Source organism: Neomonachus schauinslandi, chromosome 15 (genome assembly GCF_002201575.2).
Source record: "Neomonachus schauinslandi chromosome 15, ASM220157v2, whole genome shotgun sequence".
Lineage (NCBI taxonomy): Eukaryota > Metazoa > Chordata > Mammalia > Carnivora > Phocidae > Neomonachus > Neomonachus schauinslandi.
Genome location: NC_058417.1, coordinates 55,202,777 through 55,224,717, shown reverse-complemented (window position 1 = coordinate 55,224,717; position 21,941 = coordinate 55,202,777). Strand labels below are relative to the sequence as shown.

Below are 21,941 nucleotides of genomic sequence, written 5' to 3'. Positions count from 1 at the left end.
TCCGAACCCTGTAGGGCCTGTTACCAGGGTACATACCTGGAATGGTATCTGCTAGGCCGGGACGATGCCCCCAGTCTTCCCCCTGCTGGTGCAAGTGACCGAGGTAATCCGTCCTACTTGTTGCTTATTTTTATTCCTTTCCTGTTTTATCTTTGGTGCGTGCATTTGGTGGGTAAGCCAGATGAGCCTGAACGGGTGGGCTTGTGAGGGGGCGGCCTGAGTGTAAGTAGCTGAGAACCAGGGCCATGTCAGGGAGAGGCGGGAAGAGGGCTGGCTGGAGATTTCAGAGAGGCCCCGGAAGGAGGCGCCTTGGCCAAGTAACCCTGTAACCGGCCTGGCAGCTCCCCACAGCACAGTCAGCAAGAGGAGAGTGAGGTTCTCAGCCCCAATCTGTAAGCTGTGGGTGCCAGGCAGGGGCAGAAAAGATGGGGGCCTTCTGCATTCTCAGGAAGCTCTTAGGACCAGTGGGGCGTCGGGTCAAATGGGTCCCACCATCCCCCCCAGCTGGGCAGACACTCCATGAAGAATCCTGGGACCTTTTCACACCCCACCCCCGACAAACATGGTGGTCCCGTGGTTGCCGAGGTTCTTGAGACCACAGGGCTGTGCAGACCGTGCAGGCCGGGCACCAACCCCTCCAGGTCTACGATCTGGGCCAGGCCTTTCCTTGCCTGAGCCTCGTTCCCTCGTCTGTGCATCACAGGCCTGGCTAGGACCTTCCTCATTGGGCCACTGGTCAAGGTCAAAGTACATAATCAGTCCCCAATAGACAGGGGCTGCTTTTATTATTTATGATCATCATGAATTATTAGTACTGCTGCTTCAGCCAGCCCTGCAACACAGTCCCGGGAAGCCAGAACCCAGCCCTCAGGGCTGAGGGCCACCCAAGGCATGGTGCTGGCTGGACGAGGCCCTGCCCTCTCTCTCCCAGCAAACGTGCCCGAGGTGGCCCGAGCCGGCCTGAGACACAAAGTCTGCAAAGAGCAGACAGGACAGAGGTGGGAAGAGGGAGAGCCAAGTCCCGGGATCCACTGGCACCTCCTAAGGAGGCCACCATTGCCCTTGCCCCACGGGAAAAGGGCTAACAGGTGCCCCCCACACCAGGGGCTCTTACCTGCCCTGCATGGGGGAGCCACCCCCTCAGTGTGCCCAAACCCATCCCGTCGCCTTATGGGGGCATGGTGGCCCTGAGAACAGCCTGGGTTTGGGGATTGACACACCTTGGAGCCCTGCCAGGCCCTCCTCTTATCATATGGAGGAGAAAAGACCAAATGACGTCAGTGATGTCCTTGAGGTCGCGTGTGGGCTGGGGACAGGGCGGGGACTCAGACGCTGACCCCCTGCGCCAGGCCTTGCTCCTTCCTGCGGCATTTGCCAAGTAGGGAGGCACACCAGAGCTCGAGACAGGGGCCTGTGATTTCTGCACACCTGTTAAGCACCAGGCACCCCACCAAGCCAGGCCTCTGGGCACCCCTGGGGAGCCACCCGGAGAGTACTCTAGTATCCATGACATTCAAAGTTCTCCTGCCCAAGCATCCCTTACCTTGCACCCACAGACGGACCACCAGCCCCTCCTGCCCGAGCACAGGTGGCCTCCTGGAGCCGGCTGGCCCCCAAGGCCGCCCCTGCTGCAGCCAGCCTCGGGCCACTGCCCCAGGGCCCCCCAAAGAGGCAGCCAACACCACAGTCAGTCACAGGATGCTCTGTGACCTCCGCCACCCAGGGCCGGGGCCCAGCAGCTCCTTCCCTTTGGGCCTGGCTCCAGTCACCCCCTCGCGTCAGGCCAGGCCCCCAAGAGGCACCCGGAGGCCCCAGCCCCTCCTCTCAGCCCCTGAGGCAATCACCCCCTTGGCCCTCATTCCCGGGCCCCTTGAACAAGCTCTCCTGGACGCCTGGGGAAGGAGGTTGAATTTCGTGTTCCTCCCATGATTTATGAGGGTTGCATTCAATTAACAGAGTATCGATTTCCGGCAGCTGGCCAGCTCGCTTGCTGGGAGTTGTTATTTTATTATGAAATCGGTAGCTTTCTTTTTAAAACACGGAGACTCTGCACACAGGTGCCCACAGACACGCTTACTGGAGACACAGACACGAGCGCCGTGGACAGGGAGACATGTTCTCTCTCTGACTGTCTCTCCGTCCGTCCCCCTCTCTCTCACACACCACACGGGACGTAAGAAACTCCAGCCCCAGTGTCCAGGCTTCCCTGCAACTTCGTGCCTCTCCTCCTCCGCTTCTTCGGCCCCCTTGACCCCCGGCCAGAGCCCCGGATGCTGTGGGGGGCTCCAAAAGCGACTGAGGATCTGCCAGCGCCTCCCCAGCCCTCCCCAAGCAAGAGCAGAGAGCACTTCTCTCTCGTGCACCAAGAAATACATATACACACCCATACGTACAATTAGATAAATAGGCAGGCAGACGGATGGATAATCTCCCCTCTATTGACAGGGACACAGCCAGAGTCGAGCTATGTGTGGTTTCAGCACTTGGGGAAGGGATCAGTGACCCACGAGTGGGGCGAAGCCGGGCTGTTGAAGCTAGGCTGGGGGACACAGGAGCCAGACGCCAGCCCCCACATCCCAGGGCCTGGCTTTCCCCAGAGGATTATTTTTTAAATACCTTATATGTATATCTTACTTGAGACATATTGAGATCCTACTGTATATACGTACCCCGCTTGCCTTACAAACGGCAAATAGCTGGATGTTGAGAATCTTTGTCTTTGTTAGGACGTTTAACCCGTTCACACTTACCCTCGTATTTGCTAGGTTTCCACCCTGGAGGACTGACTGACCTTGTCACCCAGCTACCCCCTTCCCTCTCCACCAGTCTGGGCTCTCTCCAGTGCTGGGGCCAGGCCAGCGCCCCGACCTCCACCTGGAGGCTGTCCTGTTAGGAAGGGGCCCCCACACAGGGTGTGATGTAATTGAGGCAAGCCTTTGAAAGCAGCCCCCAAAGTTGCCTTCCCAGGTTACGTGTCCCCTGCCCCGCCCCCCACACTCACACGCAGACCCCAGAGGCTCTTTGCTCAGGCCACAGGTGGCCAAGAATGTCTAGAAGCATTTTTGAGTTTTTTGTTAAAAATTGGAAATACCCTCATCTCATTCCCCACGGACAAGAATCTTGATCTGCTGCACTGTTTATTGTTACTTTACTCTTACTGAGTTCTGCGCACTTGTAATCCAACTCTGTTCATAATTACATAACCTGCTCTTCACATCGTCACTTATCACTAAAATCCCCGAGTGTCCCTGTCAACATCCTATTCGATGGTGGCATAAGCCGTGTCCAGCAGAGGTGCCATGGTCTGCGTGCTGTTTCCTCGCTGCTGGACATTTAAATTGTTGCTCCAAATTTGTGGGGTTTTTAAAGATTTTAAGTCATTTCTACACCCAACACGGGGCTTGAACTCACAGCCCCGAGATCAAGAGTCGCACGCTCCACCGACAGAGCCAGCCAGGTGCCCCGTGGCTCAAATTTGTTGACACTACAAAAAAGGCATCAATGACCAAGATGTTCATAAACCTGTTTCTAAGTTAAGATTCTTTTCCTAAGACAGATGCCCAGCATGAAACGACCAGGTCATTACAAGCCACGCGACAGAAACCGGGACTCCCAGGTGGGCTGACCTCCTCAGCTTCCAGAACAGGAACTCGTCCGGGGCGGCGGTGGCCAGAACGCACCTGGCTTCTGTCTCGCTGTCCTGCTGTGCACGGTGGCGCAGGCACAACCCCCCGGAGTGCCCAAGGGCACGCACACTGCCTCTCTTCCCTTCCTTCCTCCAACAAGTCCTTATTGAACTCTGGGATCCAGAAGTGAGGCGGGCCAAAATCTCCGCCGCCCTCACAGAGCATCTGGTCCAGCTCGGGAGACAGACAGTGAACAAGCAAATCGTGAAAATACACAGGGTGAAGTGGTGATGAACGAAAGGGATGGGGAATCTGGGAGAGGGAGTACAGTTTGAAATAGGTCCTCTGGGAAGGACTTGTTGGTGACATTTGAGAAAAACTGGAGGAAGGGGAGGGAGAAAACCATGGGAGGAAGAAAACGGATTCTTTCACCCGGCCAGATCTGAGGAAAGATCTTCCCAGGCAGAGGCCACAGCCTGTGCAAAGGCCCCGTGGCCAGAGGGAGACCACTGTGCTGCAGGAACAGTGAGGAGGCTGGTGGGCTGAAGCCCGGGGAGCAAGTGGGAGGATAGCAGGGGAGGGGCCAGACAGACAACAGGGCGGGGCGCATTTGGGGAGCTAATGGGGGAGGCTGGGGTTTGATGGGGAGCTATGGGGGAGGTGGGGAACACGGGAGGCTCCTGACCAAATTGGTATTTTAAAATAATCTCTCTGGCTGCTGAGTTGGGATTCAGTGGGAGGAGGGCAGTGGGGAGAGGTGGGATTCCAGGCACATTCTGCAGGTGGGGACAATTTACTGATGAACGGGATACAAGCGAGAGACAGAAGGGTCGAGGCTGACTCCAAGGTTGGGGGTCCGGGCAATGAAAGTGATAAGACTGGCATGGCCTGGGGCAGAAGGGCTGGGGCGGAGCGGGGGGCCAGCGGGGGAGGCAGGGTCTCCCCTCTCCTCAGTGCTATCTCTCACTGACAGGTGGGGACAGTGGGGCTCAGAGAAGTCACATGACCTGCTGCCGGCCACCCGAGTCTGCCCCTCGCTGCAGTGCGCAACGGACACTCCAACACAGCCCTACTGTCCTGACCCTCTCGCCGTGCACACAGCCAGGTGCCGGCTGCCCCCCCCCAGCAGGGTCCCTCTGAGAACAGGGCTCCAGAAACCCTGGCCCGGACTCCACACACGGACGCGCCCAGCAGTTACGGACTCATACTTGATTCCAATGAAAACAGCCTGAAACGTTGGTCATTTTTGCTGCTACAGAGAGCCTTATGGGAAATTCAGAGATCATTACTGTTTGGCTTTAGGATACATGATATGATGCCATTTGCTGAAAATCTGCAAATAACCCCTAATTAGGTTTTCCGAGGCTAAAAAAGCAAATTCGCTTTCCCCGAGGACATACCAACCATGGGCAGGAGGCAACAGTCCAGAAGCTTCCAGCAAGGCAGGGGGGAGGACTGTGGGGGTTATTTAGGCCACGGATCATTTCGAAGTGAGGAATCCAAGTGCAGGTGAACAGAGTTTGCTGGAAACACAGCAGCACGCACGTCTGCAGGACTCCCACCTGCCTAGCCCAGGTAGGTCATTCCGGGGGGTTAAGATGGGGCAGGGGCTGGAGTGTCTGCACACAGGTGAGGTGTGAGCAAGCAGCACCGCCCCAACGTGCCCTGGACACACCCACCATTTCTCGCCCTGAAACCAGAAGCAACAATGTCCCTGAAATTTATGGCTTTGCCTATGGGGTTTGATGGGCTCTGCTGGTCTTGATGGATTGTTGCTATTTCCCGGGATGGAGCTAGGAGGTGGCACGGACTCCCCTCCGAAGGAGATGAAGGGCAGGGCAGGGCAGGGGAGGGAGGGAGAGGCCAGGACTGGAAGAAACCAGAGAGGCAGTTGAACGAGCTAACAGTAGCTCCCCCCACCCAAAAAGGCAGGCCACCTGACCCTCAGCTCTGCCGCCCACAGCAGGATGCTCCGTGGAGGGAGAGTGGGCCAGTGTTCTGCCCTCACCCTGGTGAGCAGCCCTGTGGTTAGAGGCTGGGTCAGCAGCCCAGAGAGGTGGCAGCATGCTGGGGGCAGGCAGGAGAGGGCAAAGGATGCTATGAGGGTGAGGGGCTGGATTAGAGGGACACAGACAGCAGAGAGGAAGATGGACTCTGCACACAGAGGAGAAAATGACCTCATGACGGGAGGGAACCCCAGGGGAGCTCAATCCTTCTACCTCCCTCTCCCCATTTCTGCCACCAGCCCCCCTGCTTCCCTTCTTCACACAGCAGTTGGAGCTATCTTTTTAAAAAAGAAGCCAGATCCTATCACTCCCTGGTTGTAAGCCCTCTGGCAAACTCCCAAACCTCTCAGAATAGTGTCCCAAGTACTCGCCACTGCTGACAAAGCCTATATCACCTGCCCTGTTGGCCTCTCCTGTCCCTCACCCCACTCTGCCATGTTGGCTTTCACAGTGGCTCTTTTCCTCCAACATACCAAGCTTACTCCTACCCCAGGGCCTTTGCACTTGTTGCTCGCTCTACTTCAAATTCTCTACTCCCAGCTCCTTGTGTGGCTGGCTCCCTCCCATTATTCAGAATGGAGCTTAAATATCACCAGCTCAGAAAGGGCTTCCTAGACCGCCCTGTGTGACTAGTTCCTTCCTCGGCACCCACCCCTAACCCTCCAGAGCAGGCCTCAGTATCTGACCTTGTTTCACTTATTTCTGTTTGTCGGTTACTGCCCGTCTTCTCCACAGGAGTGAGGACAAGGCTCATTGCTGGGCCCCCAATACCACTGGCCATGCCTGGCACTAAGTAGGCCCAAGACATATTTCATGAGTGGATCGGTTTAGTTTGCTCTGTCAGATACTCATCCTGGGATGGTGAGAGAGCATCCACCCAGCGCACGGCCACACAACCCACTCAGGAGCCAAGCACTGGGAGAGGCTCTTGACACTATCATCACGTGTCATCCCAGGCTCCATGACTACCATTTCAGTGCCTCCATTTTCCAATCCAAGAAAATCAAGGCAAGGAGCTAATGAAGGGTATTTTCCCCCTGAGCTGTGAATTCATTGATCTGAGAAGTCTTGCGAAGGAATAAAAACTAACCCACACACAGCCACATGTTTAGTGAATGGCTACCAAGAGCGCAGTGGTTAGAAACATGGGCTCTGGAGTTGGCCGGCCTAGGTGCAGAGCCAGGCCCAGCCCCTTAGAAGCTGCGCAACTTTGGGTGAGTTCCTGAACTTCTCTGGGCCTCAGTTCCCTCCTCGATGTGGCAGAGATGGAAGCACCCATAAAGCGGGGGTAGGACTGACAACACCATTGAGGTAACAGAGTAAGGATGATGCCGGGCCCTTGGTGAGCTTCTGGGAAGTGCCACCTAGTATGACGGTAGTCACGCCGACATCCGGTGAGCCGAATGGGCCTCCAGGACATTCGATCAGGAGGGCCAGTGTGAGATGGGTGCCACGGCCAGCAGCCCAGCCTAGACAGGCTCCGGGGCAAAGGACCACCCTCCGCCAGTCCAAAGGAGGGGTCCGTCACACACACACCCTTCCTCAGGCCAGCAGGGTCCCACCATGACCAGGACTGGCCACCAACACTTTAAACTTGACTCTGCCAAACTCCAAACAGGAAATGCCTGGGGCCTTGGCTTTTCCATCACACATATTGGCTGAGCTACAGCTTTCCTACAAATTGTCTAGAAGTGTGGATTTCAACTATATTTTTCAGTAGAACACTTTTAGCAAGTCACACCGGCCAAGGTATAGCTTTTCCTAAATCGTGTAAAGTGTGGGTTTCAAACTTACTTTTTAGCAGTTAGAACACATGGAATAAATCCACATCACAAAGATCCCCAATACTGAAAAGAGGTCATGTGGAGCTCATCTCCCTGGGGTGGGTGGGCAGCAAGCCCCTCCCTCCACAGCCGAGCCTAGGGCCAAGACTCCCCATTGGGATGGCCCTGACTTCACACGTCCTCCTTCTCCGGTGTTCCAGATCACTCACACACCTAAGACACATGATTTGGTTTCACACCATGGACTCCAGGGGCCACTCTTGGAGATCTTTGGACATTCAAGACTCAGTAGGGGAATATTTAGAATGAATGAACCAAGAAATTCTTTTTGGCAAAAATGGCCCAAGCCCATCAGTAGCAGACAGACAACCGCTGGGCCATCCCATCCATATGCACATCCCACACGTGACTGTCAAAGTGGACAGAGCTTAAAACTGTCGTGTCGAGTGGAAAACGCAGGTGCAGGAAATGCACTGTGGGATACCACTCACATACGGCCCATAAACACCCCACACTGTGTGTTTATGGTGTGTGTGTATGCCAACGGTTACTGCAGACTGGAAGAATGGACACCTAACTCAGGAAGGCACTTATCTCCACGGGGAAGCAGGGAAAGGGCCCTCCAGCTTTTGTCTGTGGTTTTTATTAAAAAGGAAAAAAGGACGTCGGGCCACCAACATGACAAAATGTTAACAGCTGTTAAGTACGGCGGTGGAAACGTGCTCTGGTTGTATTACTGTGTGGCTTCTGTATTCTTAAAAGTGTTTGCTGGGTTAGCAAAAAGGGGGCTGACCGATAGTGCCCCCCCCCCAGCTCTGGAGTGCATTTTGAGGCTGCCCAGCACACGGCGTGGTGCCCCCCCGAGTCCCCCTCCCGCTCCCTGTACCCCTTACCTGTCCACAGCAAAGTGCTGGTCCCCAGCAGCCCGGTGCAGCTCACTGCCATTCTCCAGTCGGGCCAGAGTGTCCATGCGCTTCACCATCAGCTCCAGCAGATCACTCATCTTGCGCAGGACGCCGCGGGACTCCGGCCCTCCCAGCACTGAAGGCAGAGTGTGGGCACAGTCAGCCTCGGCCGCAGCCACCTGGTGGTTCTCAGACTCCAGCCCCACTCCCACTTTCCCAAGCAAAGGAGGGGTCGGGAGAATGAGCCCACCCCACCCCTCACCCCTGCAGGACAGGGAATCCCCCACTTTGCTGTGTTGGGGTACAGAGCCCTGGGCCAACCCTGCTCCCTACCAGCTGGGTGACACTGAGATCATCTTAACGTCTCTGGGCCTCTGTTTCGTCGCCTGCAAAATGGAGCTTTAGACCTGATCTCAAGTCTGTGAGAAGACAGGGAAGGGCGGGGGTGGGGGGTAGGAACCCCAGGGCCCCCAGCACCAGGGTCCAGACAGGACTTCTGGATCAGGGCTTCCAAAAGTGCACTCACCCAACCACTCTGCACCTGAGTCTCCTGGCCAGGCTGTTAAAATCCAGATTCTCAGGCCCTAGTCTCGATCTGCCGATTCCCATCTCTAGGGCCCGGGGCCCAGGACCCTGCACTCTGCTTGGCCCCCAGGTGGTGTGCATGCACAGAAGGCTGTGAGCCCATGTTCAAAGGGCTCAGGGCCCTGTTATTCTCCTGCCAGCCTCTGGGCCCACCAGACCCCTTCCCCACTCCACTCTCCCAGACCCCCCCAGTAGAAAACCATTGTGAATTTGTCCAGACTCTCAGCTGGCCTTCGGGTTCCCAAAGATCAACTCCTGGGCTGAGGGGCAAGGGAGACCTTGTGAAGAATAAAATTAAATGAAAACAAGGGGCTTTAACCAAGATCCCATTAACCAGCCGAGATTCCCCATGATTTCCTTTCTAGTCATTCCTGATCATTGGGGCCACACACACCAGGGTGGGAGAGTGGTCCCTGCCTTTCTTTTCAATCAAATCATGTGAAGGGTTTTTTTTCTTTTTTTAAGATTTTATTTATTTATTTTTGCAAGAGAGAGAGAGAGCATGAGCAGGGGGAGGGATAGAGGGAGAAGCAGACTCTCCGCTGAGTAGGGAGCCCCACATGGGGCTCGATTCCAGCACCCTGGGACCATGACCTGAGCTGAAAGCAGATGCTTAACCGAATGAGCCACCCAGGCACCTTCCTGTGAAGGTTTTAACAGTCCCTCCAAACGGTCCACAGATACTCAGGTCCAGGCACTGCAATCCCCAACTTGGCTCCCTGCATCCCCCAAGGGCCAGCTCTGAACCTCTCATAGCAAATGAACCAAGTCATGGAGATCTGAATGCTTCCAGGGGCTTCCGGGGGCGGGAGGGCCTGAGGTTGGGTTCCCCAGAAGCAAACCCCGAGACAAGGGTTTGAGGGCAAGTCATGAATTTGAGAGGTAAAGGAAGCCCCGGTGAGGGACTGAGGAGGTGACACAGGAGGGGGAGGGGGCCCAGAGAGGGCGAGTCACCAAACTGGGGCAACCAGCAGGTGCTGAGTCTGCCCCAGAGTTCTCCCCCTGGGGGCGAGGGCCATGTGCACACCGTCTCCTGCCAGTCACTGCTTGAGGGTGGCTCCTGGAGACAGCCAACTCCTGCTGCTTCCCACCTGCCGTGGGGTGGCCAGCCAGCTGCAGTGGCTAAGAAGCCCTTGACAAGGAACCACCATCGCCAGCAGCCGCAAGTTGGCCGTGTGCATGGGAATCGCGGGGGCCAAGGGCTCGGGCACCAGCAGCATATGCTTCTCCAGAAAGAAAGGGCCGGGGCCCAGTGAGCTAAGAGAGGCTCTCGCCTGCCTCTGTCACCCCCCCTCAATGGGACTCTGTGGCCCAGGGACAGTCATGGCAACACTATCAGCCTCTGGGTCCCCAACTCAAGTCAACAATACCAGGTCCTGTCTGCCGACCATTGTCACCATGCCAGCCAGGGGCAGAGGGGAGCATGGCAGGCCACAGGGACCCAGGGGCAGAGGTGGGGAGAAGAGAGGAGCCCGAGGGGCTGGTCTCCCCTGCTCCACGCTTAGCACTGAGCTGAAGAGGGGGGCCAAGACAGGCTTCATGTCACCAAGGCTACTTGTGACATTTCTGCTTTGCTTGTCTCCCAGACTCCTGGCTCTGGGCCTGAGCTGGCTCAGTGGCTAGTGCCACTTTCTCTCATTGACTAAGTCACCTCCTGGCTCGGTTCCCCTGCTGACTGAGTCCACCTGAGGTCAGAAGGGAGGCCACCAGGAGCCGGGGAGGGTTCCCTCACAGGCCATGGAATCCGGAGCTTCGGGGGGAGCTGCAGTTTCCTTACAAAAGCTAGGATCCCTGGCTCCAACACACACACACACACACACACACACACATGTCCAAGAATGAGAAAGGGTGGGGTCAGGTGTTGGTGAAAAATGCACATCTAGAGGAAGGAAGGAAACACCATCTCTACCCCATCTCCACACCAGTAGCTGAAATAACTAGCAGTCTTCCCACTTTCCCTTCTCAGAAAACTGGGTGGATTTTTAACAAACCAGTTGAGATGGGAAAATTTCACCACTGTGTTAAGTGAACAAGTTTCTCCCACCGTGCTGCCCCACCCCACTCCCTCAGTACTCAACCAGTTAGTCAATCAATCCAAGAAGATATGAATAGCTCCCTCTCTCTTTCAACTCCACAAAGTTGGGGGTGAAGGTTAGTCTTTCAAATCATTCTCATCCCTGAGACCCCCACCCAAGCCCATCATCCATCCAAACGTTAATACCTGGCTTTCAACTAGTGCTTGGAGCACAGAGTAAAACAAAGGTGGGGGGGGGGTGCATCACCTCAGCTAGAAAAATAGAGGAACATCAGATGATCCGACCTGGCCACTACTGGGTACCACTCCTGGAGTTGTGCAGTGCACAGCCTGCCCAGCCTCCCTGGGAAGCCCTGATGAGCCAATGCTCACAGCTCAGGCTGGGGTGGTCCCTTCCCCAAAGGCATGGCATGAAAAAGGAGAGTGAGACCACAACTGGGGACACCCTAAGTCAGAGCCTGTTAACCAAGGCCCCCCAGCCATGACCTGGCCAGAGTACCCAGGCCCAGCTGGACCACAGAGCCTGGGCAGCAGCTCACTCCTGCAGATGCGGCACCCCGGGGATGCTGAGCCCACATCACTGCTTCTAGAGCAGTGCTATGCTCCCCGAGATGTCTCAGGCCTGGCACCCTGCCCTGTCACACTGCTGTCCCTCTGTCTGAGCTCATCTTGAGCTTCCTTGGTTCCTCCTCACTGCCTGAGCCCCTCCCTGGAACCTCACTGACAACAGCCCCCCACACACACACTTCCAGCCCCACACACAGGTGGCAAAATAGCTGCTGGGGCCAATGACTGCCCCACCTGGCCGAGAGCTGCAGAACCCCAGAAACCAGGCAAAGCTGGGGCAACACCGTGGCAGGGGACAGGCTGGGGTGGGAGTGACAAAGCCTGCACTCCACCTGCTGTCACCAGCTGCATGGCTGCAGGATGGATGGACATGCCACTTCCCTTCTCTGGGCCTCAGTTTCTCCTCCTACAAAATGAGGGCGTGGGATTTACTGAACCCTGAGGTTCTCTCCTGTTTTGGCTCTTGCCCCAACTGCCTCTCTCGAGATTAGGGTAACAGGAGAGGAAAGAACTTTTCCTATAAAAGCTGGCAGAATCCCCTTAGGGAGAGAGCTCAGTTGTGTTTTACTAAACCCTGGGTGGGCCAGAGCAGAGTCTAGGAGTCTAGATGCCCAGAGCAGTGAGACAAAAAGAAAGCGAAATGACTCTGCATATTCAAGTCGGAAGACTGGAGATTCCTGGTTCAGTCAGGGAGAGGAGGAGAGAGAACAAGGCACAGGGGCTCAGGGCCAGGGCGGCGGGGCAGCCAAAGCGGCCATGCGGGATGGGGGTGGGAGGTCTCCAGCTGCAGGGATGCAAGAGGGAACTGTCATCTGCTTGCTGTGCTGAGCAGTGGTCCCAGCCCCCATGCCATCATCCCCACTCTGTGCCAGGAATTGGGGGAAAGGGTACCCTTCCCACTAGGTCAATGTCGGGGACAAAGAGGACGCAGGAGGGGAGAAACTGAGCAGGATAATTCACAGAAGCAGGAGCTCAGAGCAAGAGGTGGCCAGGGGCACATAAGCCCCCCAGAGATCCTTAAAGATATGTGGGGCTCTGGATAGCCCCTCATAGGAGGGATTAAGCCAATTCTTTGAAAATGTCAACAGGGGCGCCTGGGTGGCTCAGTCATTAAAGCGTCTGCCTTCGGCTCAGGTCATGATCCCAGGGTCCCGGGATCGAGCCCTGCATCGGGCTCCCTGCTCAGCGGGAAGCCTGCTTCTCCCTCTCCCACTCCCCCTGCTTGTGTTCCCTCTCTCGCTGTGTCTCTCTCTGCCAAATAAATAAATAAAATCTTTAAAAAAAAAAAAAGAAAGAAAGAAAACGTCAACAGAAAGAATGACCCCAGAAGACCCAAGGGCTTAGGGATGCGGCTAAGGAGATACACTGTCCCTCTCAGATGGGTCTGTAAGGACACCTCCATCAGACTGGACAAAGACCACAAGACCCTCCCCAGTCCCCAGGGCTCAGGGCGGCCCCTGCCGTCTGCAGATGGCACAGACTGGAAGCTGCCCGCCCGGGGAGCTTCCCGCAGGACACACAGGACACGCTCCCTGCGGCCACTGCCCACCCCCCGACTGTCAGCGGAGCAAGCTCGCCATGGCTTGCCCTGAGCCACCTCACCGCTCCTGGTGTCGGCTAAATTGAAGTGTATTTAATGTGAAGCCCCAGCGACACATCTCAGGACTCACAAGCATTCCCTCCATATTTCCATATAAATAAGGAAAGCCAGGGTGCCAGGAGATAGAGATGGCTCCTCACAGTTAGAGACAGAGGTGCTTTATTACCCACCCAGGCCCCTCCCCTCCCCTCCCCTCAGCTCTCCTCCCCTCCAGACAGGGACATGCTTGTCTGTCTGTCTCTCCAATCTTCCCTTGTCCCCTGCCTTGTCCTCCTTTCTTGTCCCCACCCCAGCCCTTTCTTGCTGGTTCCTAGAAACTGAAGGAGCCCCCACCTCGCCAGATAAAAGAGACCTCCCTGGCCCTTGAGACAGGGGCTGTGACTTAGTGTTTGCCCAGCTGGAGAAATGAGCACATTTGTCCGTCTGCACACAGCCACAACAGAAGCCCTCTGAGGCCACTGGGGCTCGGGGCCCGGGGCAGCAGAGGAGACAAGGACAGGCCCTGGGCCTTGGCCCACCCATCCATCACCAGCCTCTGAGGGGAAGAGATCCCTAGCACCGAGGTCCAAGGCCAGAGCCAGCCACGGAGCAAGGAAATATTTTTCTGATATTCCCCAGGTTCAAATCCAGGCTGGGGGGCTGGAAGGTCTGGCAGGGCCAGGCCCCAGGGTAACCTCAGGGCAGCCACGTGCAGCTGAACCCAGGCCCTCCCGCCTGCAGGCCTCTCCCCAGAGACAGCCTCTGACCTCTACTCCTTCCAGACAAGATAGAGAGCCAGTAACAGCTGGGCACACGGGCTCAGGGAACCTGCAGCAACATCAGGAGAGAGGCCTCACACAACTTCACATCCCACCCCCTGTCCCTAAGAGGGAAGCAAGTTCCTCCTTAGGACAAGAGAGGGGAAGTGGAGCCAGGAGGCAGGGAGGAGGGACTGGGGTCTGGTGAGGGGGCAAGCAAAAACCCCTCCCCATCTGGGAGAGAAAACCCTCCCCCAAGGCCCAAGTCAGGCCCACCTGCCGCAAGAGGGAGTAAGGTTAGACTTCTCCGAGTCATGCTTCCTGTCAGCCTCCTTCCCCCTCCCGAATCTTAAGACGAGTGTGCAGAATATAGAAAGAGATGTCTGTCACATTTTTATCCCCAAATTAGAGAACTTTATCACAAAATATAAACTGGCCTCGGGGGGGAATCCAGAGCCTCCTCCGGGAGACCACAGTCCACAGAGGCTCTAGTAGGGCCCTCCTCCTTTTAGAGAACACCCTTCTTCTCCCCACCCAGCCTCGTCCTGGGGCGACCCACTTCCCTCACAGGCTTGACAGGCCAGGACACGACAGACTGTTTCCCCCATTTGTGCTCAGATGGTTTTGTTGACCAATGCAAGGATCTTGTTCTGTTTTATTTTCCTAAATGGCAATGCCTTCCTGAGTTTCCTTCTCCTGATTCTGCCCTGGGGCTGCATAGACACGGGGGAACTAAAGCAATGCAACAACCCAACCCCCCCCATGACCTCCAGTCTCCCTCCCCAAGTCCCTTCCACCTGCCCCCCTTCCAGCCCTAGTCCTTCGCTGAGGTGGCTCCCAGGCAGAAATGCTGGCCCCTCCCAGGTCTCCTGCAGGACTGCTCCAGGCACAGTATGGGGGTGTCTTTGGAGGAGGCCTGTTTTGCAGGATCAGGCTGTTAAACCCACAATGTAAACTTGGGGCTCTTCCAAATCCCTGCTTTGGGTCTCTCCAAAAAAATCAACTTAATCCAAGAGCGTGAAAGAAACCAGGGGGGACAAAGAGAATTGGGATGTGGACCGAGTCAGGGTCAGTTCTCTGGAAGTCTCAGGCCTCCCTTCCTGTCCGTCTCCCCCTCCCCACCTTCAGTTCCACATTCTAGGCACTTAGCTTCCAGCCCAGGGACCGGGAAATGCGAAAAGGCTTTGGGTGGCTGAACTGGCTCCGAGAATGGATGTCACAACAGACCAGAGACCCGACCACTTCACTCTTTTGCGTACGCAACATAAATGTCTGTGTGTGTCCACCAGAAGACAGGTACCAGAATGTTCCCAGCAGCACTAGCTACACAGCCCCAGACTGGAAACACCAAATGTCCACCACCAGTCGAGTGGGTAAACATCATGCGGTGCATTCACACAATGGAATTCACACAACAGCAGTAGAGACAAATGTCTACAACCACACAGCACGACTCGGATGACTCTCACAAGTGTAATAACGAGAGGGGAAAAAACGGCACACACAAAAGCCAAGCCACTATGTGATTGCATTCTCATAAAGTCTGAAAAACAGGCAAAGCTCTGTGCTGTGAGAAGTCAGGGTCCTGACATCCCTGGGGAAGTAATGAGTGGGAGGAGCCATGAGGGCACCTCTGGGGGCTGATCACGCTCTGTTTCTTGGTCTAGGTTGCTGGTTGCATGATGCGTTCAGTTTGTGGATATTCTGCAAAACAGCGTAAGCTCCAATGGAAAGCTGGAGCACGTACACACACACATACACACACGCGCGCGTGCGCGCGCCTCTAATCTAACTGCGTGACCCTGGGGAAGTCCTCTCCCCTCCAGGGCTCTGCCCACCCGAGACATAGATCTGGTTGGAGTTGGGACTCCTACCTCCTCTACCAGGCAAAACTGCACAGTGCACGGCTCGGCAGGGCTCGCACAAGCCCCTTGTACTTTGGGGCACTGGCCCCATCCCCTGCCAGGGAGATGAGCAGAAGAACCAGAGCCTAGCCATACACCTCTCCTCCCCCAGCCCCCAGTTCCCATCTCTTGGATCCTTGACCTTTCTGGAGGTCCAGCTTCCTCAAGCCCCCTGTAGCAGCCACCCGGGGGATATGCCCCCTCTCCAGAAATGGCTTGAGCATCGCTCCTTACACCCCATCTCCTCACACTCCATGTCCCCCATCATCCACCCCCGCACCCGTGACCTCCAGTACCCCTCCCCAAGCTGCCCCTCAAGTGTGCCTTCACAACCGCCCCCCCACCCGCTTTCAGCCTCAATTCACGCCCATCTCCTATGCAGAAATCCCAGCATCTCCTCGGCCCTTTTCCCTGAACAACCTTTTCTGCAGTGTCCCCATCTCAAACTGAACACATCCAATAAATATTGACGGAGCTTGTACTACTTGCCAGATGCTGCTCAAGCCCCTTCATATGTGTTATCTTAACACGACTCATGACAATCCTGGGCACACAGGTATCGTCCCCATTTATCAGAGGAGAAAACTGGAGCTCAGAGAGACTGACGCAACTCTGCGAGTCAGAGGGGGGATACGTTAATTTACATTCAGGCTTGAATGACTAATAAATGTGAAATTTCTGCCAGGAGCTTTGCAAGTTTAAATAAGTACATGTTAAACCTAAGGAATGGATCTAATGATGAGATGCCAGATGGCATAACAAGTGCCCCTTAGAGCACCCACCCTAGATGACAGCCCATGCTCCTTGAGGGTATATTTGCCATTGGGAACAGGGAAGCCACTGGGCCTTGGGGGTTTGAGAAAGTGGACTTCAACCAGAGACGTCCCCAGAGTAGCAGGGGAGAGCCCACCGAGCCAGCCTGCTGAAGAGTTCCAGAAACCCTATTTGCCCCAGCTACCCCACCACCCTGTGTACCTCCTTCCCACGGTGACCAGAAGAGCCCCCGTGACCCACTAGGCAGGACTCTGCACTGTTTGCCATTCTTCACTGAGTAGAAAGAGAAGGGAGGAGGGCCCATCTTCAGGAGGTCTCCCAGGTCTGGACCCCATCACACACCCACGATGTGAGCTCATTCAATCCCACCCCTTTCCTTCCCTGTGTGAGTTCAGTGACTTGGCCAATGGCACACAGCTTGTAGATAATGAAACAGGGTACAAACCAGGTCCATCTGGTCCCCAAAGCCTGTGCTCTGAACCCCTGTTCCACCGCCTCACAAGGAGCCACAAAGGTCTGAACTGTGTCCCAAGAGCTCAAGGATAAGACACGTGAGCCCATGGCCAGGCCGCCCTCTGCCTCTCTCACCCCCACCCCCTCGGCTGTGGCCATTGCCTGTGTCAAAAGCACAGAGTATGTGACTCTCAAAGGGACAAGTGTCATTCAGAAACAGTCCCCTCCACAAACACACTAAAGAAGCAACTCAAGCAGCCTCTTCTGATGCCTGGGAAGCCCTAACTCAAAGGCCCATCCCTGGCCGGAGAGTCTGGGCCAGAAGAAGCCCGATGATCACAGCTGGAACCAAAGCCAAAACAGTGTGCGGGGTCACATAGCCTGAGCCAAGACCCCTCTCCATTCCCACGTCCATAGATGTGGTGGCCTGGATCCCTGGGACAGAGCCTCAGGGAGTCCCTTGAGTTGCTAGGTTCAAGGGCCTCCTTCTCCTCAACCCACAAACACCTGCACCCATTTCTGACTCCCCTTTCCCCACCAAGATACCTTCTGTGCGGATGGTGAAGGGGGAGTCCCCCAGGCGCCGGGCAGAGAACTGGCCTCCCAGAGACGTCATCAGGAAGCAGAGTGAGAAGAAGCCGATGCCCAGGACAAAGAGCCTGCAGAGAGCAACAGGGCAGGTCAGAAACAGGTCAGTGGAATGCACCCCTATCCAGCAAAGACTCTGTACAAATGAGTGGGTGAGGGAGTGAGGATGGAACAGATGGATGGAGGAACAAAAGATCCAGGGCTGAGCCTGGAATAAAGAGAGCTCGACTACAAGGAGCTGGCCATGAGGCTCACACAAAACCCCAAGGGCCAATGATACAGGCATAGCTCGGGCAAGTTCTAGCCTCCAGATAGAGCCTGGCTCATTAGCAGAGGTCCTCAATGTGTGCTCCCCAGACCAGCAGCACCGGCATCACCTTGGGATTGTTAGAAATGCAAAATCTTGGGCTCCAGTCTGAGGCTCACCAAATCAGACACTCTGGGGGTGGTGCAAGCAACGTGTTTTAACAAGCTCTCCAGGCAATCCTGATACATGCTAAAGTTTGAGAACCACTGGTATAAATGGAAACAGCAGGCACTGATGCCAGCCAGAGGGCAAGTAATTGGTCCAGACGAAACCCACCTGGATCCCATCATTCACCTGGGCCCAGCTCAGCGCTGTGCACACAGGTCTTGCCACAGCACTGGCTTGAACAACTCCTTATCATGTTCGAGGGGGGTGGCGTATGCCCCCACCCCTACCAGAGGGTAAGATCTACAAGGGCAGGGCCCAGAGTCTCCCTAACCCACATCTCTACCAGGCAGACACATAGGAGTTGTCCGCACTGGACTGGGCAGAGTGAGTGGACACCAGTGCATGGGGGGTCATCCGGGGCACGGATCAGGAGAGCTGGGCAAAACAGGACTCTTGTTCATTCCTTCAACACACAGTTGAGTATTTCCCAGATGCCGGGCACTGGGGTAGCCCCAGGGGGACAGCAGGGAACCCCAGGCTCCTGCTGCTTCCTCACCAGGTGCTGGGTCCCAAACCAGAGAACTGAGCTAACCAACGTGGGGAAGGCCAGAGGTGGCAGTTGTTCTGGGACCTTGAATGTATCAGAGGACTTGCAAACCTGGCGGAGTCTCCCACCCTGGTCAGGATGAGGAACCCCATCTCATGTGGAGCCAGGTGCACCACAGGGAGCCCCCACAAATCACGCTAGAGGCCTCCAGCCCTCTCACCTCCACCTGCCACCCTCAACCCCACATTCATTTGTATCTCCAGGCAAGACCTGCTTTATGCATTTTAATCTTCATTATTTGAAGCTGGCAGAGCAGTATTTAATTAAAACTTGGCCCATTAAAGAAAACACACAATTGCAGAAGAAAATAAAAGCACAACAAAATTCCCACCCCATATTTAAATGAAGCTGTTAGAGATTAAATCAGAGAGGGTGCAGAACCCCCAAAGCAGAGAAAGCATTGAGGGCTTCCCCCGGGAGAGGACAGAGAGGACAGGTGAGACAGCGTAAGAGACACTGCTCCCTCCCAAGGACCCCCTCACTGAATTCCACCACGCTTGGGGATGAGGCCCTGGGATCCCAAGATGAAGCCAGGCTGCTCTCAGCACAGTAGCCAGAGAAACGGTGGAGGAGGTCGGTGGTTGCACACCCAGGAAGATCCTGAGGGAATCAACTATTCATCCTCCATTCGTTCTCCCAGCCTGAGGACAAGGACGGATTCCTCAAGTTTATTGTCCCTCACTTCCCCAAACCCTCTCCACAGCTATGGGGACTGTATTTAGAGCTAGGGACCTGGGCTGCAGGGTCCAAACATCTGCTATGAAAAAGGGGTCTAAACTTTTAGCCCAGAATCTGGAGTCCCCAACACACTTCATCTGCATCTCTCTCTGCCAGACCTCAATCCTAGGGCCATTTACAGTAGATTCAAGTTAAAATGGTTTCGTCCACCCATGTTATCTATTCAAGCTACATTCCAGGAGCAAGTACAGAATAAGGTTCCTGCCAGAGGGAAAACAGGGGGAACAGGGCCCCCAGTCTGCCCTTAAAAACTAACAAGTAGAGGTGACGTGGTGGGAAGCCAGCCCCCCTCCATCTGAAGGGGATACAAAGACTCCACTGGTGGCTGTGGATCTCTGGGCAGCCTAGGGAGACACTAGGTGAAGACACACAACTCTAGGGGAGGGGAACCTATGCAATCCCCCCTCTGAATCCTGCTTTCAGATAAGAGCCCGGAAGAGTCAGGACCCCAGAGGGAAGGAGCTCTGGGGAGCGGGCGCTGTCCGTGGTGCTGGCTCCCGCAGCTGCCTCCAATTGCACCAGAAAATGTCCAGTCAAAGCTGGACACCCAGTTGGCTGGCCCTCCCATGACTTGGAAGGCGGGGTCAACATGGGGTGGCAGACTCAGGAAGAGGACCCTGTAAATGGTCAGCGTCAGCCGGGGATTGGAGGATTTCCCTGGAGGAGTAAGGCCCTTTCCAGAGATGCCCACTTCCTGCCCTGCTTCCGTGGGAACCTTCTGTCAGGGCTCTTTTGGGGCTCCAGCCACCTCCCTGTCTCCTGCCCAAGGCCCTACCCTCAGCACCGCCAGCTCTACGATCCTCCCCTCCCGCATGCTCCAGATGGCGGTGGTCCATCATGACCCCTGCCCTCACGAAAGCTGTCTCCTCAGCTCCACACAACAGGCCCGGCCCACCCAGGAGGTGCTGGGGAGGCCGGAGACACCTGAGCCACGGTCTCCCCTCCAAGGGCTGAGAGGGAGACCAGCGGGGGCCTGGCAGGGGCGGGGGATCAAAACCCGCCCCTCCCGCAGCCCAAACCTCCTGCGCCTCTGCCTGCCCACTTCCTGCCCCAGAAGAGTGGACCGCACCCACACCCACACCCCCCCCCCGTGGCCCCGTGGGGAGTGCAACCCCCCATCCCTCCCTAGGTGCCCTCTGCTGCCCAGTCTCCCTGGGCAAGGTGGCTCTCCCACCCCGTTGGGCACCCATCGCTTAGCATCTCCTCCTTGACCCAGACCACAGGCCAGCTCCGCAGGCTCCAGGGAGAGGAGAGAGCTGCGCCGGCCCTACCCGGCTCTGGGGCCCCTAGGATGGGTTCAACAGAGACCAGCCAGCCCCGCGTGGCCCCAGCCCTGCCTAGCGTTGGTCGCCCGAGATTGGGGTGGGGGGGATCGATCTTCGCCTCCGTCCTGCCTCCAGAGGTTCCCGGAGGTCCCGGCTCCCGCTGCCCTGGAGCTCCACAGCGCCGCCCCTGCCGCCAACCCTCCATGGCCAGCAATCCAGGGTTGAATTCCCAGCAGAAGGGCTGGGAGTGGTCTTTGCTCCAATCTCGAGGACCTTCCCAATGGAGACAGGCCCACACCCCGCAGCGAGACGGGGAGTGCGAGCAGAAGGCGGGGGCAAAGGGGTGGCACAGGTGGAGGACTCAACCCAGGGCTCGAGGCGCGCGCTAGATGGGGGTGCCGCCCTGCACAGCGCACTAACTTCGCCACTGGGTGGGGCCGTCTGCAAAGTGGGAAGGACCCCAAAGGGCAGGAAAGGGGCGCCCGGGGCGAGGCCCAGGACCACAACCTGCGTGCTTTCTGCCCCCATTCCCACCCTCGCATCCCGAGTCCTCTCCAACCTAGACCAACTCGAGACACGTCTCAGATTGCCCACCCCTCCCCACCCGAACCCGAACCTCGGCTCCATCCCTTTCACAGCCCCACTGGCCACCACAGGGGTTGAAGCACGAACCGCCCCCTCTGCCACTGGGACACGCACCCTCTCAGGAACGACCTCGCCCACCCCTACCCGGCGCCCCCTCGGAGAAAAAGACCTCCCCGCGCCAACCGCGAGAGAACTTTACCGAAACGGTCTCAGGGTGACCAGGCATCTTCTGACCATTATCTTCCCATCAGGGTTGACTGTGATCATTGTTCAAACTTGTCTGGGCGAGGAGCCGCGGGCGAGGCCAGACGCACCGTCCCGGGCCCTGCTCCCGCCGCGTCCCGGCAGCGAACCCGCTGCGGGCCAAAGCTGGGTCCGAGCGAGGCGGCTGGGCGCGGGGACTCGGCGGCTTCGCTGCTCCGGCCGCAGCCGGCGGGGTTGGCGCGGCCTCCGCGGGCGGGCAAGGGGAGCGGCGCGGCTGCCGGAGGGCGGCGAGGGCGCCCAGCCGGGCCGTCTCTGCGTCTCCGCCCTCCCCGCTTCACATTTTTGGGGCCGGGAGGCGGCGCGCCCCCCGACCGCCGGCCGTGCGTCTGCCTGCTCGGGCTCGCTCGCTGGGCGAGACGGCGCCGCGGCGCGCAGACGGGCTCCCCGCCGCGGGCGCCCTCATCCCCGGGCCCGCGCCCTCGGTGCCGACTAGAGGCGGCCCCGGGCCCGCGCCCCGGCCCCCGGCGCCTCCGGGCCGCGCCGCTCCCCGGCCCGGCACCGCG

The 21,941-nt window shown here is 56.9% G+C and overlaps 1 protein-coding gene across 2 annotated transcripts in view; it reads right to left on the bottom strand.

Annotated features, from left to right (window-relative positions):
• Nucleotides 1-21,441, bottom strand: part of MGAT5B (alpha-1,6-mannosylglycoprotein 6-beta-N-acetylglucosaminyltransferase B) — a 67,305-nt gene extending 45,864 nt beyond the window's left edge. For both annotated transcript variants that reach the window (XM_021680825.1, XM_021680826.1), the window contains exons 1-3: nt 21,374-21,441; nt 17,523-17,635; nt 8,310-8,457 (exon numbers count right to left, since the gene is read on the bottom strand). In XM_021680825.1, the coding sequence (XP_021536500.1) occupies nt 8,310-8,457; nt 17,523-17,635; nt 21,374-21,441 (329 nt within the window). The remainder of the gene's footprint in view (nt 1-8,309; nt 8,458-17,522; nt 17,636-21,373) is intronic.
• Between the last annotated feature and the right edge of the window lie 500 nt (nt 21,442-21,941).